The sequence below is a fragment of the Jaculus jaculus genome, chromosome 14 (genome assembly GCF_020740685.1).
Source record: "Jaculus jaculus isolate mJacJac1 chromosome 14, mJacJac1.mat.Y.cur, whole genome shotgun sequence".
Taxonomy (NCBI): Eukaryota; Metazoa; Chordata; class Mammalia; order Rodentia; family Dipodidae; genus Jaculus; species Jaculus jaculus.
Genome location: NC_059115.1, coordinates 58,441,284 through 58,456,945, shown reverse-complemented (window position 1 = coordinate 58,456,945; position 15,662 = coordinate 58,441,284). Strand labels below are relative to the sequence as shown.

Genomic DNA, 15,662 nt, shown 5'->3' with positions numbered 1-15,662 from the left:
TTCGAGGTAGGGTCTCACTCTAGCCCAGGCTGACCTGGAATTCACTATGGAGTCTCAGGATGGCCTCAAACTCACGGCAATCCTCCTACCTCTGCCTCCCAAGTGCTGGGATTAAAGGCGTGCACCACCACGCCTGGCCCTGTGTCTTTCTTTCTTAATGCCATTTCATCTGAGATGCCTTTGTGGTTATTCACATATTTTTTAGAAATCAGTCAATCCTCTCTTTTCTGGGGCTTGAACCCAGGGTTTTGTTCTTGCTAGGCAAATACTTGATCACTGAGCTACACCTGCCCCTCCAGAAATTCCTCTTAGTGCCTAAGACACAAACATGTTGGATTCTTAGTCATTTGCAGTTCGTGAGTTTTAAATAAATCTGATTTACTTTGATTTATGACCAAAAGCAACGGAGATTTATTTTCTTCATTTTACTTTCAGATGGTTGTTAAGGATCCTGAGTGGGAGGGTTCAGTCACCTACTGAGAATTAAATAGCATTAGCATTCTGTGAAAGCGTGAATCGGGAGAAATGGAAAGAAAAGGGCAGTGGAAGCCCGTGAAAGGCAGATCAGCAAGGGGCTGTTTGAAAGTGGGTTCTTTGTTTCTTTGCTAGACACTCCTCTGAAATTAGGCACTAATTTTTATTAGCTATATGTATTTTTTAACTGCTTTGTGTAAGCACTAGGCCCCAAAAGGATGTCGTGTTGCTGAGGGGGCCTAGGCATCTAGGCAAGAGATGCCCACAGCTGGCTGGGTGACGTGGAGGAAGTTCTGCCGTCAGGGAGCGGTCTGCCACAGGCCCGCGGAGGTGGGATGATGAAAGCCAGAGCCGGGCGTGGAGGCGCACGCCCTTTAATCTCTGCACTCAGGAGGCACAGGTAGGAGGATCGCTGTAAGCTCAAGGCCAGCCTGAGACTACAGAGTTCCAGGTCAGCCTAGGCTAGAGTGAGACCCACCTCAGAAAAAATAAATAACAAGCCAGAGAGGTGGCTCCTGCCTCCCACATTACAGCTCATCTCTCACATTCCTGATTGCCAGGTGGCAGGAACACTGTAGAGTTAAATCATGTTTTTTTTTTTTTTTGTTGTTGTTGTTTTTTGCCTTAGTACCAAGTAGTATAAAGCAAAATAATGGCTTTTGTGTGCACGTCTAGGTGAGGGAGGGCTGAGGGCTGTGGTGTTGGTGGAGTAGGTGAAGGAATGGGACATGCTCTCTGCCTGGTGTTTTTTTTTTTTAATTTTTATTTATTTATTTGAGAGTGACAGACACAGAGAGAAAGACGATAGAGGGAGAGAGAGAGAATGGGCGCGCCAGAGCTTCCAGCCTCTGCAAACGAACTCCAGACGCGTGCGCCCCCTTGTGCATCTGGCTAACGTGGGACCTGGGGAACCGAGCCTCGAACCGGGTCCTTAGGCTTCACAGGCGAGCGCTTAACCGCTAAGCCATCTCTCCAGCCCTCTGCCTGGTGTTTTGACAGTGTGTCTTGAACTTATGAGTCATGAGTATCCTCATGTTAAGTAGCAGGGTTTTCTTTTTTTTTTTTTTTTTTGGTTTTTTTGAATAGCAGGTTTTTGGCTGAAGAGATTGATGTAGGGTTTTTGGGTCCAGGGAGGGATTAAATTCCATAAAGAAGTAGGAGATCCCAAGCCTGTGGGTTTGTGTCCGAGTTAGCAAAGAACTGAAAGAAACTGACTCTGAAGAAGGGTAAATTATGAATTATGAGGTTTACTTTAGGGGAGACTTAGGATCCAGGGGACAGGCTAGTTAAATGACTCAAGCCAGAAAGGAATTCTCTCCTAGCCCCCTGCCAAGAAATCTCCAGGAACAACCCTCTGGAAAAGTGAAGGGAGAGCCCAGGCCAAGAGATCCCCTTTCTCTTCACACGCACAGAGGGGCCAGAAAAGACTAAGAAATGGGTTAGCGAGAGACTTGGTTTGATCACATGTGTAGTAAAACAGCAAAACATCTAGAAACAAAATACACATAAAAAGCAAACAGGAAAATGCTGAGGCACCTAAGGAAAATTCCTCCCCTTTCCTAGCCAGGCTGGGAAGGAGAGCTTACCAAAGCAAGGACCAGGAGACTCAGTACCTGGGAGAACCAGAGCGGGTCAAGAGAGTTGAACACATGGGCCAGGCCCATTTTATGAATTAAACATCTTGGTCATCAAGCTCAGGTGTGTAAGTGAGGGGCCTGACTGGTTGGTGGATTAAGAGGCTGACTCAGGAGGAGCTGGTCCACCCAGGTGCACTAAACTGAAAGCAGGAAGCTGTTCTCAGGGAGTGTTGCTGGATCCCATGTGGGTTCTAGTCCTGCTAAGGCAGGTAAGGTGGATCTGTGTTCTCCTTAGGCCTTTGTCCCTGGCTGACTGCTTTTAAAAAACTGTCTCCTGTTCCTCCTTCAAGATGGGTCAGTGGTTAAAGCCACTTGCCACTCAAACCTGAGGACCTGAGTTCATGCCACAGACTTCACATAAGAAGCTGGAATCTCTGATGGCCTTCTGTAATCCCAGCCCACTGACTTCGATATGGGAGTCAAAGACAGGAGAATTTCCTGGTAGCTTAAAACTAGTGCAGCAAAGAACAGTAGAGCAAAATATATAGAGAGAAACCCTGCCTTAAATGATGTGGAAAGGCAAGGACCAGCCCTGAAGTTGTCCTCTGGTCTCAGGCACATGTGCACACACATAACTAAAATTAAAAAAAGTAGTAGCTCTTTACTTTGCTATACCAATGTTTGAGTTTATCCCCTCCCCCTTTTTTTTCGAGGTAGGGTCTCACTGTAGCCCAGGCTGACCTGGAATTCACTATGTAGTCTCAGGGTAGCCTTGAACTCATGGTAATCCTCCTACTTCTGCCTCTCGAATGCTGGGATTAAAGGCATGTGCCACTATGTCTGGCCCTGAACTTACCATTTTTTGCATGGAAGGAAAATGTAGTGTGTCAGTGGTTCTTGACCTGTCCACTAAAGTAGTTACATAAAAGGTAGATTTACCTGAAATAAGTCATTTGTTTTTGGTATTTTACTTGTTTATTTATTTCATTATCCTGGAATTGAACCCAAACCTGTCAAATGCCCTACCATAGAACTACATTTTCATCCCTGGAGATTTTTTAAGTTGAGAATATTTTTCAAAGTTTTAAAATAAGTTCTCTTATAAACTTTTACATGTGAATTAATTAAAACTTAATCCTGGGCTGGAGAGGTGGCTCAGCAGTTAGATCAAAGTCTAATGACCTGGATTCTATTCCCCAGTACTCACATAAAGCCAGATGCACAAAGTGCACATGCATCTAGAGTTCATTCACAGTGGCTAGAGGCCTTGGTGCATCCATTCTCTCTTTCCTCTCTTTCTCTGTGTATAAATAAATAAAACATTCTTTTAAAGAACTTGATCTTAGCGGGTGTTGTACACGCCTTTCATCGTAGCACTCAGGAGGCTTAGGTAGGATTGCCAGAAGTTCAAGGCCAGCCTGTGACTACATAATGAATTCTAGGTCAGCCTGGGCTAAAGTGAAACCCTACCTTGAAAAAAAAAAGTACCACAAAACAAGACAAAAACTAAACTTGATTCTTATAATGTTGATGGAGAGAAACAACTGAAGACAAAAACTAAACTTGATTCTTATAATGTTGATGGAGAGAAACAACTGAAGACAAAAACTAAACTTGATTCTTATAATGTTGATGGAGAGAAACAACTGAAGACAAAAACTAAACTTGATTCTTATAATGTTGATGGAGAGAAACAACTGCAACAAGAAAACACCAGCATTAGCAGACAGCCGCCACCGGAGCTCACGCTGTTCTCTACGCCTTTGGGCTGGAATCCCGTCCAGCCCTGGTGACACACCTCCGCCAGCAGGCTGCTGGAGACTTAAGCAGGAAATTTAACCTTCATAAAAAATGATTAGGGCTGGAGAGATGGCTTAGCAGTTAAGGCACTTGCCTGCAAAGCCAAAGGACTGCTGAGCCATCTCTCCAGCCACGAAATTTTGGCTATTTTCAATGAAAATCTTATGCTCCTAAATCTTCTTCACCAGAGATTTAAGTATAGAATAACCTTTTTGTGAATCTCATCCACTGCTGTGCCTTGCTGGAGTACAGTGATGCACAGTACTGTGGCTGTGGCTTTGCATTCAGGAATGTTCTGACTAGTGATGCAGGGCTGCACTGCTTTGCTTCTTCATCTGTCTCAGGAGCGGCCATCATGTCAAAGTGCACGTCATGGTCAGATGGGGACTGTACCATAATTGCTCACAGCATCTGCCTTTTATAAGGCTCACGAGATCGGTTGTCCCAGTGAAGCCAACTCACTCCCGGTCCCTCTTCCCCAGTTCTCCAGTGCCGAGGAGGCGGCTTTGAAAGAGCCCATCGTCAAGAAGTTTGAAGAAGAAGGAAACCCTTACTACTCCAGCGCAAGGTAGGAGCTGAGCAGCGCTGTTCTGGGGGGGCGGGGGGAGAGGGGGTCATGGCAGCCAGGACAGCAGCTTCAGAGACCTGAGCCCTTGAGATGGCTGGCCATGATGGCATAAGCCTGAACTCCTACCACTTGAGAGACTGAGGCAGGAGCATCAAGGTTGGAGGCTAGACTGAGCTCCATAGTAAGAAAAAAAAAAAAGCCGGGCATGGTGGTGCACGCCTTTAATCCCAGCGCTCGGGAGGCAGAGGTAGGAGGGTTGCCTGAGTTTGAGGCCACCCTGACACTACATAGTTAATTCTAGGTCAGCCTGGGCCAGAGTGAGACCCTACGTTGGGAAAAAAAATGGGCTAGAGAGATGAATCAATGGGTTACAGTGCTCGCCTGTGAAGCCTGAGTGCCCAGGTTTGATTCCCCAGGACCCACATAAGCCAGATGCACAAGGAGGCACATGCATCTGGAGTTCATTTGCAATGGCTGGAGGCCCTGGAGCACCCATTCTCTCTCCATACCCTCTCTAATACATAAAAACAAGTTTTTTAAAAGTTAATAATAGTAATGCCTGGACAAAAAATTTTACATTGTTATTTTTTTCTTTTTCTTGTTTTGTTTTTTCGAGGTAGGGTTTTACTCTAACTCAGGTTGACCTGGAATTCACTATATAGTCTCAGGGTAGCCTCAAACTCACTTCCAAGTGCTGGGATTAAAGGTGTGTGCCACTGCGCCCAGCTGCTGTTTCTTTCTATGAAGCTGTCACCACCTCCCGGATCTCCCTGTGCGGTAGCTCCATCACCATTTGCATGATTTTTTTTTTTTTTTGGAGGTGGGGTCTCACTCTAGCCCAGGCTGACCTGGAATTCACTGTGGAGTCTCAGGGTGGCCTCAAACTCACAGCGATCCTCCTACCTCTGCCTCCCGAGTGCTGGGATTAAAGGCGTGTGCCACCACGCCTGGCCTTTGCATGATTTTGTTCTTGCTTGTTCCACCCCTAGTTAGGATATCTGGGGACAGGGACTGGGGGGTGGGCGCCAAAGGTGGGCCATTCCCAGAACTGGGAATAACAGTGACAGTCTTGGGTGTTGATTCTGTCTCCTATCACACCCTTCTCTCGGATAGGTTGTTACCCATTTTAAGCAGAAGGATGGTAGAGCACACATCGGCACTTGTTTGTACCAAGTGTGCTGACACACTAGGGAGGTGATTAGTCACAGCCAGGGTTCACATGTGACCTCACAGGCCATTGGAGCATGTTGGTTGGTTGTTTTCCATGACACCTAATGAGGTAATCAACTATCCCTGCCTGGCACAGCTGGAAACTTGGTTGTGTGCTTCAGACTTTTTTTTTTTTTTTTGCCAACAAGTTTAATGCTCTACATTCTGAAGACAAATTTAAGCCTTGTATCTCTCTTTCATCTCTTGGGCAGAGGGGGAGTATAATAACTTTGTGTCCTTTAATATTTTGAATTCATGGCAGTTACTGGTGAGAAGGGGGAAGATCAGCTCAGAGCCGGGCTCAGTCATCTGAATGCTCCTCTCTGTGGCTAGCACTGCTCTTGACACGGGGGTACAAAGACTTAAGCAGACTGACTTCACCACCAATTGTGTGAGCTCAAGTCATAATAGCATTTGGGATTAAAAAAAATTAAGTCATAGAAACCTTTATTTTATTTAAAATTATTTATTTATTTATTTATTTGTTAGAGACAGAGAGAGGGAGAGAGAGAATGAATATGGGCACTCCAGGGCCTCTAGCCACTGCAAGCGAACTCCAGATGCATGTTACCTTGTGCATCTGGCTTACCTGGGTCCTTAGGCTTTGCAGGCATAAGCCTTAACCGCTAAGCCATCTCTCCAGCCGTATTTTATTTTATTTTATTTTTGAGAGAGATACAGAGGGAGAAAGAGGAAGAGAGAGAGAGAGAGAGAGGGAGGGAGGGAGGGAGGGAGAGAATGGGCACGGCAGGGCCTTTCAGGTGCTATGAACCAAGTTCAGACGTGCGCCCCCTTGTGTGTATGTGCAGCATTGAACGCTTGCGCCACTTTTGCATCTGGTTATATGTGGAGATTCAACAAATGTTCTTGGGCTTCACAGGCAAATGCCTTAGCCGCTAAGCCATCTCTCCAGCCCGCATTTGGGATTTTTAAAAAGCCTTTTCCTCCATGCTCTGTGTGTGTGTGTGTGTGTGTGTGTGTGTGTATGTTTTCATGGTAGAGTCTTACTCTAGTCCAGGCTGACCTGGAACTCACACTGTAGTGAACTCACAGTGACACTCTTATCTCTGCCTCTCGAGTGTTGGATTAAAGGTGTATACTACCACTCGTGGCTCCATTCCTTTTTTTCTTTTTAATTATTTGAGAAAGAGAAAGAGAGATAAATAGGTAGATAGAGGGAATGGGTATGCCAGGGCCTCCAGCCACTGTAAACAAACTTCAGATGCATGCGCCCCTGTGTGCATCTGGCTTATGGGTCATGGAGAATCGAACCTGGGTCCTTTGACTTTACAGGCAAGTGCCTTAAACGCTAAGCCACCTCTCCAGCCCTCCCCTGCTAGCCTTAAAAAACAAAACGAAACAAAAAAACAACAGATTTACAGGTATATTTTGTTGTGGTGGGTCATTGATTGACTTAATTAAAAACAAAATACTTTATAATCTTTGACTTAAGAAACAAACATATACTTCATTTTTCCATGATGCAAATGGACTTAGTAGCCAGTAGAGGCAAAGAAGCAATAGAAAACCACACAAGAAACTTCAGATAAAATAAATACAAAGTGCATATTATAAGCTCACTGACCATTTTCACATGGGATTTTGGTTGAAATGCTCAGGGATAGCTGAAATATTAAACTCTGAAAAGCAGAGAGCCTTAGGAGAGCCATAACCTTGTTTTGTATCACTGTCTAAGATAAGTTGTCCCCTGGGACAGACTGTGTCTTTTACTATTTTATACTAACATTAATGGGTTTTGATGGATTGCATTTCCAGCAGGAGCATAAGTGGCCTTAGACTTAACTTTGGAAATAGATGTTGGATGAAAGATTTCTGTATTAATTTGGAGATGCTTAACCCTCCTGTTGGAACAGTTGGCCTGGAGACTGCTACTTTCTCTGAAAGATGAAAGGATTTTAAGCTGGTTTAGGGTGCTCTTCATGGCTAACTCCCAATTTAATAGTAATTCCCTGGCTTGCTTAGGCATGAACATGATTGGAACTATCTTTTCAGAGAACTGGACATCAGTTACTGGAACCTCTCTTTGTTGTTGTTGTTTATTTGGTTATTCTTTTCTTTAATCTTTATCTTTTTTTCTTAAAACATTTTTTTAATTTTTATTAACATTTTCCAGGATTATAAAATATATCCCATGGTAATTCCCTCCCTCCCCATAATCTTTATTTTTATTTATTTATTTGAGAGAGAGAAAGAGGCAGAGAACTCCATACTCATGCACCCCCTTGTGTGTATGGCTTACGTGGGTCATGGCAAGTTGAACCAAGATCCTTTGGCTTTGCAGGCAGACATCTTAACTGGTAAGCCATCTCTCCAGCCCTATTTTTTTTTAATTATTTATTTACTTGAGAGAGAAAGAGGTGGGGGGGTGTGGAGTGGGGATGAGGGAGAGAATGGGTGCACCGGGGCCTCTTGCCACTGCAAGTGAACTCTGGATGCATGTGTTACTTGGTGCATCTGGCTTTATGTGAGTTCTAGGGAACTGAACCCAGACCACCAGGTTTTGTAAGCAAGTGCCTTTAACCACTGAGCCATCTCTCAAGCCCTGGTTGATTATTGTTTGTGGCAGCCAGTGGTTGATGTTGGCTATCTTCCACTATTACTGTTCACCTTGTTTTCTGAGACAGGGTTTCTCATCAAACCTAGTGCTTGCTTACTCATCTAGCTTAGCTAGCCAGTGAGCACCAGGGATCTTCCTTTCTCTGCCTCCCCAGCAGAGGGATTAAGTGTGTGCCACCAATCTGGGTGGTTTACATGGGTGCTAGAGCCCTGGATTAGGGCTTTCTAGAGGAACAGAACCAACAGAGTGAATTATATTAAAAAGGGAATTTATTGGATTAGCTGATGGCAGTCCAATTGCAGTTGCAGGCCCGAGAGTCTAGGAAACCGGTTGCTGCTCAGTCCACGTGCCCAGATGCCTCCGCAGTCCCAGTGGGCACTGAAGGCCTGGAGGTTCCTGAGGAGCCGCTGGGTTTCAATCCACGCAGGTCTTCAGTTGACGCTGGGCTTCAGTCTGCACTGTTCTTCAATCCACGCCGGAAGGCAGCAGGCAGCTCCGGCAGCCAAGTGGAAGGAAAAGGGGGGCTCTTTTCACCCAGAGCTTTCTTAGATAAGGGCCCCACTCTGGGGGAAGGACTTCCTCCTTCAGTGAATCCTTCCTGAAAGCAACCTCAGGGACCCACCTGAAAAGGATTTCTGTGGGTTACTAAACGGATCAAGTTGGCAACACCTTCACCATCACAGGTCCCAGCTCGGGTCCAGTGCTTGTGTACAGACACTTCCCCGGTGAGCCGTCTCCCAGCCCTGTGTAGTGTTTTCCTCTTTGCAGTGCTGGCAATCAAACCTAAGGCCTTACAAGCGCTGGGCAAGCAATTTACTGCTGAGTTCCGCCCTTCCCAGTATTTTTCTCAATCCTTCTATGTCACATAAGTGCTTGACAGTTCACTTCTGCTCATTTGTTACAATCAAACTTTCCTAGGCTTTTGATCAGAACCTCTCTCCTGGAGCAGTCTTCAACAGATGGTAACCACCGTCATGTGCTTGTGGGCTTGTGCTGCTGCAGGTTTCAGGGGGGATCAATTCACCTGTTCACACATCCCAAGCCTACCCTTCTTTTTGTTAGTCATTGATACTGTAAGATCCCTATGATAAATGTTTTATGAGCATGATTTGATTCCTTCTGTCAGTGTAAGAATGGCTTAATAATTGATGTGATGTCCAGAAGTTAAAGCAATTTGTTTGAAGAAGGCAAAATGTCTACCTACTAATAATTTTTTTTTTTTTTCAAGTTAGGGTGTCACTCTAGCCCATGCTGACCTGGAATTCACTATGGAGTCTCAGGGTGGCCTCGAACTCACGGCAATCCTCCTACCTCTGCCTCCTGAGTGCTGGGATTAAAGGCGTGCGCCACCACTCCCGGCCCTAATAATCATTTTTTAATATTTTATTTCTTTGAGAGAGAGACTGGCTAGAGAGATAGCTTTGTGGCTAAGGTGCTTGCCTGAGAAGCCTAAGGACCTGGGTTCGACTCCCCAGAATCCACAGAAGCTAGATGTACATAAGTGTCACATGTGTCTAGAATTCATTTGCAAGGGCTAGAGGTCATGGCATGACCAGTCTCTCTCTCTCTCATAAACAAATATTTTTTAAAAAGCAGAGATTTTAGTTTGCTTTCATTGACAGCCTCAAGCTTACCAAGAAACATGAATGAAGATCAATTGTGTGTGTGGGTGTGGGTGTGTTGCTTGTTCACTTGTGTTTGATTTTTGAGGCAAGGTATCATTTTGTAGCCCATCTTCCTGCTCTAGCCTCCTGAAAGCTGGGAATGCTGGGATTACTGGTGTGACCCACTGGGCCCCGCTGAGAATGTCATTTTTAAAGATTATTACTTTTTTTCTGACACTCTTACTCAAATAAATAAAATATTTTAAAAGGATTGTAGAGATTGCTTAGTGGCTAAAGGGGTCTGCTTGCAAAGCCTTATGGCCCAGGTTCAGTTTCCCAGTGCCCACATAAAACCAGGTGCACAAGGTGGCATTTGTGTCTGGAGTTCGTTTGCAGTGACAGGAGGCCCTGGTGTGCCCATTCATTCATTCATTCATCCTCTCTCTCTCTCCCCTCCCCTTTCTCTGTTAAATAAAAATAAAATAGTTTAAAAGTATATTTGTTTATTTGAGAGAGAGAGGGAGGGAGGGAGAAAAAGAGAATCGGCACGACAGTGCCTCTTGCCATTGCAGATGAACTCCAGATGCATGCCCCAGTTTGTGCATCTGGCTTTACACGGGTACTGGGGAATTGAATGCAGGGCCGCAGTTTTGGAAGCAAGTGTCTTTAACTGTTGCCGTCTCTCTAGCCCTAAGGTGTGTGTGTGATGTGTGCGTGCATGTGTATATAACCATGTGTCATACACGGTGCACTTTGTAGTCTTAGGGTGGTCTTGAAATCACAGCAGTCCTCTTACTTCTACTTACCAAGTGCTGGGATAAAAGGCGTGTGCCACTACACCCGGCCTACATACCCAGCCATTTATGTGGGTCCTGGAGATTGAACTCCAGCAGCTTCTCGAGCCTGCCCCAGCCTTCATGCTTCCATTAGAGGTGCTCTTAACCACTGAGCCATCGTTCCAGCCCTTAAATTTCTTTCAAAAGCTGTTTAAGGATGAGAGATGTAGCCCAGTTGGTAGAGTGCTCGCCTAGCATACAAGAAGCCTTAGTTTAAATCCCAGCACCAAATAAACCAGGTTTGGTAGGGCACACTTACGGTCCTACCACTTGGGAGGTGGAGGCAAGACTATCAAAAGTTCAAGGTCATCCTCAGTATGTAGAGTTGAAGGCCAGCCTGGGATATGTGAAACCCTGTTTCCAAGAAAGAGTGGGTGGGTGGGGGGAAATGGAGCAGTTTAGGGCTATATCTTTCTTCCTGTAGTAGCAAAAAAAAAAAAAAAAATTAATAAGTAAAAACCCTACATGTGAACTTACTTATTTTGTTAATGAAATGTATTGCCAGTTAGAGGGATTGCTAAAGCCTGACGACTTGAATTTAGATTCCCAGAACTCTGGACAGCTGCGCTTAGCAAGGGCATTTGTAATTCTGGCCTGTCGAGGTGAGGTGGGGTCAGAGCAGGAGGTTGCAGAAACTCTCGGGCCTGTGCAGCAGTGAGCAAGAGATTCTGTCTGATCGGGAGGCAGAGGTAGGAGGATTGCCATGAGTTCATGGTCACCCTGAGATGACAGAGTTAATTCCAGGTCAGCCTGGACCAGAGTGAGACCCTACCTCGAAAAACCAAAAAAAAAAAAAAAAAAAAAAAAAAAAAAGAGATTCTGTCTGAAACAAGGCGTAAGGTGAGGACAGACACTTGGGATTGTCCTCTGACCTTCACATGCATGTTGAGGCGCGTGCGCGCACACACACACACACACACACACACACACACGGAGGGGGGGGAGGGAGAGGGACGCAGAGAGGGAGGAGAATTTTAAAGATGTATGGAGCCCGTTCAGTCATTTCAGTTTGCTAGGAGTTTGGGGTACTATGTCGTTTTCAGCAGTCACGGGGTTTATGGGTTATTACCTCTAGGTTAATGAGAGAAACAGCTTGGTCAGCACACTTGTGTACGCAGGAAAGCTTTCTATGAAATTAGTGAAAATATTTTTAAATCAGGAATTACTTTGAGAGTTCTTGTTTCTAACAGTTCTTAAAGCTTTAAGCTTTATGTGACATTCTGTGGAGGCTTGGAGTGAGAGTTGCATTGTTTGTCTTTTCAACATTACTGTTTGGAGACTAAAGCATTCAGATGCTAACCTGATGAAGGGTGCCTTCCTTGACTCCTCTGGACACGGAGAATGTGAATGGTGGTCTGGTGATAAGGCCATAGTAACCAGCCTTTCCTTCCTTTGGCAGGCTGTGGGACGATGGGATCATTGACCCGGCAGACAGCAGACTGGTCCTGGGCCTCAGCATCAGCGCGGCCCTCAATGCGCCCATCCAGAAGACTGACTTCGGCATCTTTAGGATGTGACCGGCATAAAAAATGCGCTGTTGGACACGTACCAAAAATTTGCAGTGTGCTAGCCTTAAATCTTTATAGATTGTTTTTGAGCATGTGGCTATTACAATAATTTTTCTTACTAGCATATTGTACTTTTTTTTTAAATTTTAGAACTCAATGAGTGTATCAATTTGATGATATCATTTCCTTTTACATTTTCTTAGGGACATGTTTCCATGGCTCAATTTTACTATCCACAAAATGAATGATTTCAGATTACCTTTTCTGTCCTACAAATGGTATGAAAAAAATCTTTAATCTGTAGATTCTGGGATTATTGGGATTATTGTATTTCCACTGAAATGATTCTGATTCTGCCTGATGATTCTTTATTACCCTTGTTTTGAGGAAGCATGTGTTACTTTACTCATAGTAGTCACACTTACTGTCTGCACCTCGGGGCTCTGTTTTCTATCCCTCTCTAGTTTCTTTTGGGCTTCCACTTTACATGGGTGCTAGAGTTCTGTATTAGGGTCCTGTAGAGGAACAGAACTGATAGAGTGAATTATATTAAAAGGGAATTTATTGGATTAGCTGATGACAGTCCAGTAGCAGCTTGCAGGTCTTGAGAGTGAAGGAACTCGGTAGCTGCTCAGTCCATGTGGCCAGATGCCTCTGCAGTCCCGATCCGGCACCGAAGGCCTGGAGGTTCCTGGGGAGCCGCTAGTTTTCGATCCACGCCGGTCTTCAGTTCACGCTGGTCTTCAGTCCGCGCTGGAAGGCAGCAAGCAGCTCCAGCTTCCACTGCCAATAGCTCTCCCCAAGGTCACTGTTGATCTTCATGTTGCTGAGTCCAGAAAGTCCTTTTTCTGACCTTATGGGAAGCAACTGGGCAACATTCTATGGCTGAACACTACTGGCTGGAATCCTATCTTTAGCTTGTTGCAGTAGGTTTTCTTTTTCTTTTTCTTTTTTGTGTGTTTTCGAGGTAGGGTCTCACTGTAGCCCAGGCTGACCTGGAATTCACTATATAGTCTCAGGGTGGCCTCAAACTCACCACCATCCTCCTACCTCTGCCTCCACGGTGCCGGGATGAGAGGCACGAGCCACCACACCCCTGGTCCAGTCTGTTCACTGGGGAGTTAGATATGCCAGCAGACCAGGCTGCTCCCTGTTTTGAAGTCCTACAGTGGCTATAGACATTCCAGTCCCCAAGTGTACTCCGTGACATTGCCTCTTCACTTTCCAGTCTCGCCTTTCTGACTCCGCTTTTCACAGAAGGGCTCCAACCATTCCAGACTTCTCTTTGAACCTACCTAGTCATTCCCATCTTACTACCTGCAAGGTCCCTCTGATTGAACTGTTCTATCCTCCCACCTCTGATTGTCAAAAACCACTTCCTTAAGAATGCCTCTGAGACCTCCCTGGGCTGGCCTGGCTTCCTACTATATGTTCTTATAAAATATCTCTAATTTTCTTTTCTTTCTTTCTTTCTTTCTTTTTTTTTTTTTTTTGATTTTTCAAGGTAGGGTCTCACTCTAGCCCAGGCTGACCTGGAATTCACTATGAAGTCTCAGGGTGGCCTCGACCTCATGGCAATCCTCCTACCTCTGCCTCCCGAGTGCTGGGATTAAAGGCGTGCACCACCACACCCGGCTTCTAATTTTCTTTAATACAAATTCATCATTTTATCATAAACGTTTCTTTTGACCTCCTGTTAAAATGTAAGCTCCATGAGGGCAAGGATCCTACTTATCCCACATCTCCAATGCCTGGCATTTGTAGGTGCTCGGTATTTGTTGGATGAGGATGATCCAAAACAAAACAAAACACCTGTACTCAGTGACCGAAGTGGTTGATTATATGACCTATTGCCATTATCAAGTGTTTTTCTGATAAAATTGACATTTCAAATATTTGTGCATGATGTTCAATTTAGATTTCTTTTTTGTATAAAGAAGTTTATTTTGGATGGGGGTGTACAATCATGTTTCTGAGATAGCTTGCATTTTTCAGAAGGGACACATTTAAGTTTTAATACTTTATTTTTATATGCTTATTTCAGAGAGAAAGAGGCAGAAAGAGGGAGATTGGGCACACCAGGGTTTCCAGCTTCTGTAAACGAACTCCAGATGCTCGTACCACCTTGTGCATCTGGCTTACATGGATCCTGGGTAATCAAACCTGGGTTGTTTGGCTTTTTAGGCAAACACCTTAACTGCTAAGCCATCTCTTGTGTTTTAAAACATGAGTCTAAGGCTATGTTTATCTAACTTTTCATTATTTTGAATCCTTTAAGAAGATTCTGTATCCAGTGGCCATAGTGGGAAGGTTGCTTCAGAATTTAGTATGAACCATTCTGCTGTTTCCGTTGGCAGGAGTCCCCTCTCCCCACACTACCCTGGCATTGTTTAACTTGCCATCAGGAATTGCCGTGTTGTTTTTTTGCTTTGGGTACGTATGCACATCTCCTGCTCAAGGCGAATCTAGTTCTGTCTTGGGCACGAACACATCCAATTTTAAGAAGAGCTGTGTATTCCATTTAGTCCTGAAGACCCTGCTTTGTAGCCCACAGGAATGGCTGTGCACTACAGCCTTCTAGACACTGCTGCCTTTCACAAGGCTTGCCCCCAGGAGACCTTTCACAGGCTTGAACGTGGTGGATAAACCACACTCAGTATTGTCAAATTATCAATTTAAATTTGGATTGATGTCAGCAAAATGGTTTTCCTGTTAAGACTAGCTGATATTCCTTTGATAGGAGGCATGAAGAACTCAAAGATTCCTGTGAATTTTTCGGAGTGTATTTGCCATCCTTGTTAAGGGATATCATGGTCTTCACTGAAATGGCATTTAAATTATTTTTATAATTTATCCAATTATAAATTTTTTTACCCAAATACAGATTTTTTTCATTGTTACTTACAAATTTCAGTCAGGATATGAATGACATAATTGATATCTGAGTTGTATAAGACAGAAATGTACAGCTAATGAGTCTGTAGAGTTGTCACTTTCAGCACTTAAGGAATGAAGAGACAAGATTACTCCTGTTTCTCAATTTTCAAGAAATAATGCTTTCAAATTAGAATTTGTCTAAATAATATGAACTAATAGCCTGATGTCATTTATGACATTTCTGTAAAAAATGTAACAAATAAGTCCAAGTATTGTTTAATGATGACATAAGTGGGTCTGCATTGTTTTGACAAGAGCCTTTCCATAAAAACTTGCAGCTAGCTTGTTTTTATTTAATATGCTTCAAATTCCCTTGAGTCCACAATTAGGATACCAAGACCAGTGTTGTTCTTACAGCCAAATCACATTTTGGCAAATGTGCTCTCCATATGCTGGTCCTGTAACCAAGGTAACCATGTGATAGCCACACTAGCACACTTTTTTTTTTTTTTGTATGTGTGTTTGGTGTGGTGTATGCATATGTGTGCAGGCGCATGTCCCAAGTACATATTTGTGGGGGACGGTGGTAGACATCAGGCGTCCCCCTCCATTGTTCATCCCATCTCCGTGT

General features: G+C 44.3%; 1 protein-coding gene across 1 annotated transcript in view; it reads left to right on the top strand.

The window, feature by feature from the left end:
• Mccc2 (methylcrotonyl-CoA carboxylase subunit 2) overlaps positions 1-13,596 on the top strand; it is a 91,103-nt gene extending 77,507 nt beyond the window's left edge. The window contains exons 16-17 of the mRNA XM_045134363.1: positions 4,334-4,419; positions 12,046-13,596. Of these exons, the coding sequence (XP_044990298.1) occupies positions 4,334-4,419; positions 12,046-12,163 (204 nt within the window). The 3' untranslated portion in view covers positions 12,164-13,596. The remainder of the gene's footprint in view (positions 1-4,333; positions 4,420-12,045) is intronic.
• Positions 13,597-15,662: the final 2,066 nt, after the last annotated feature.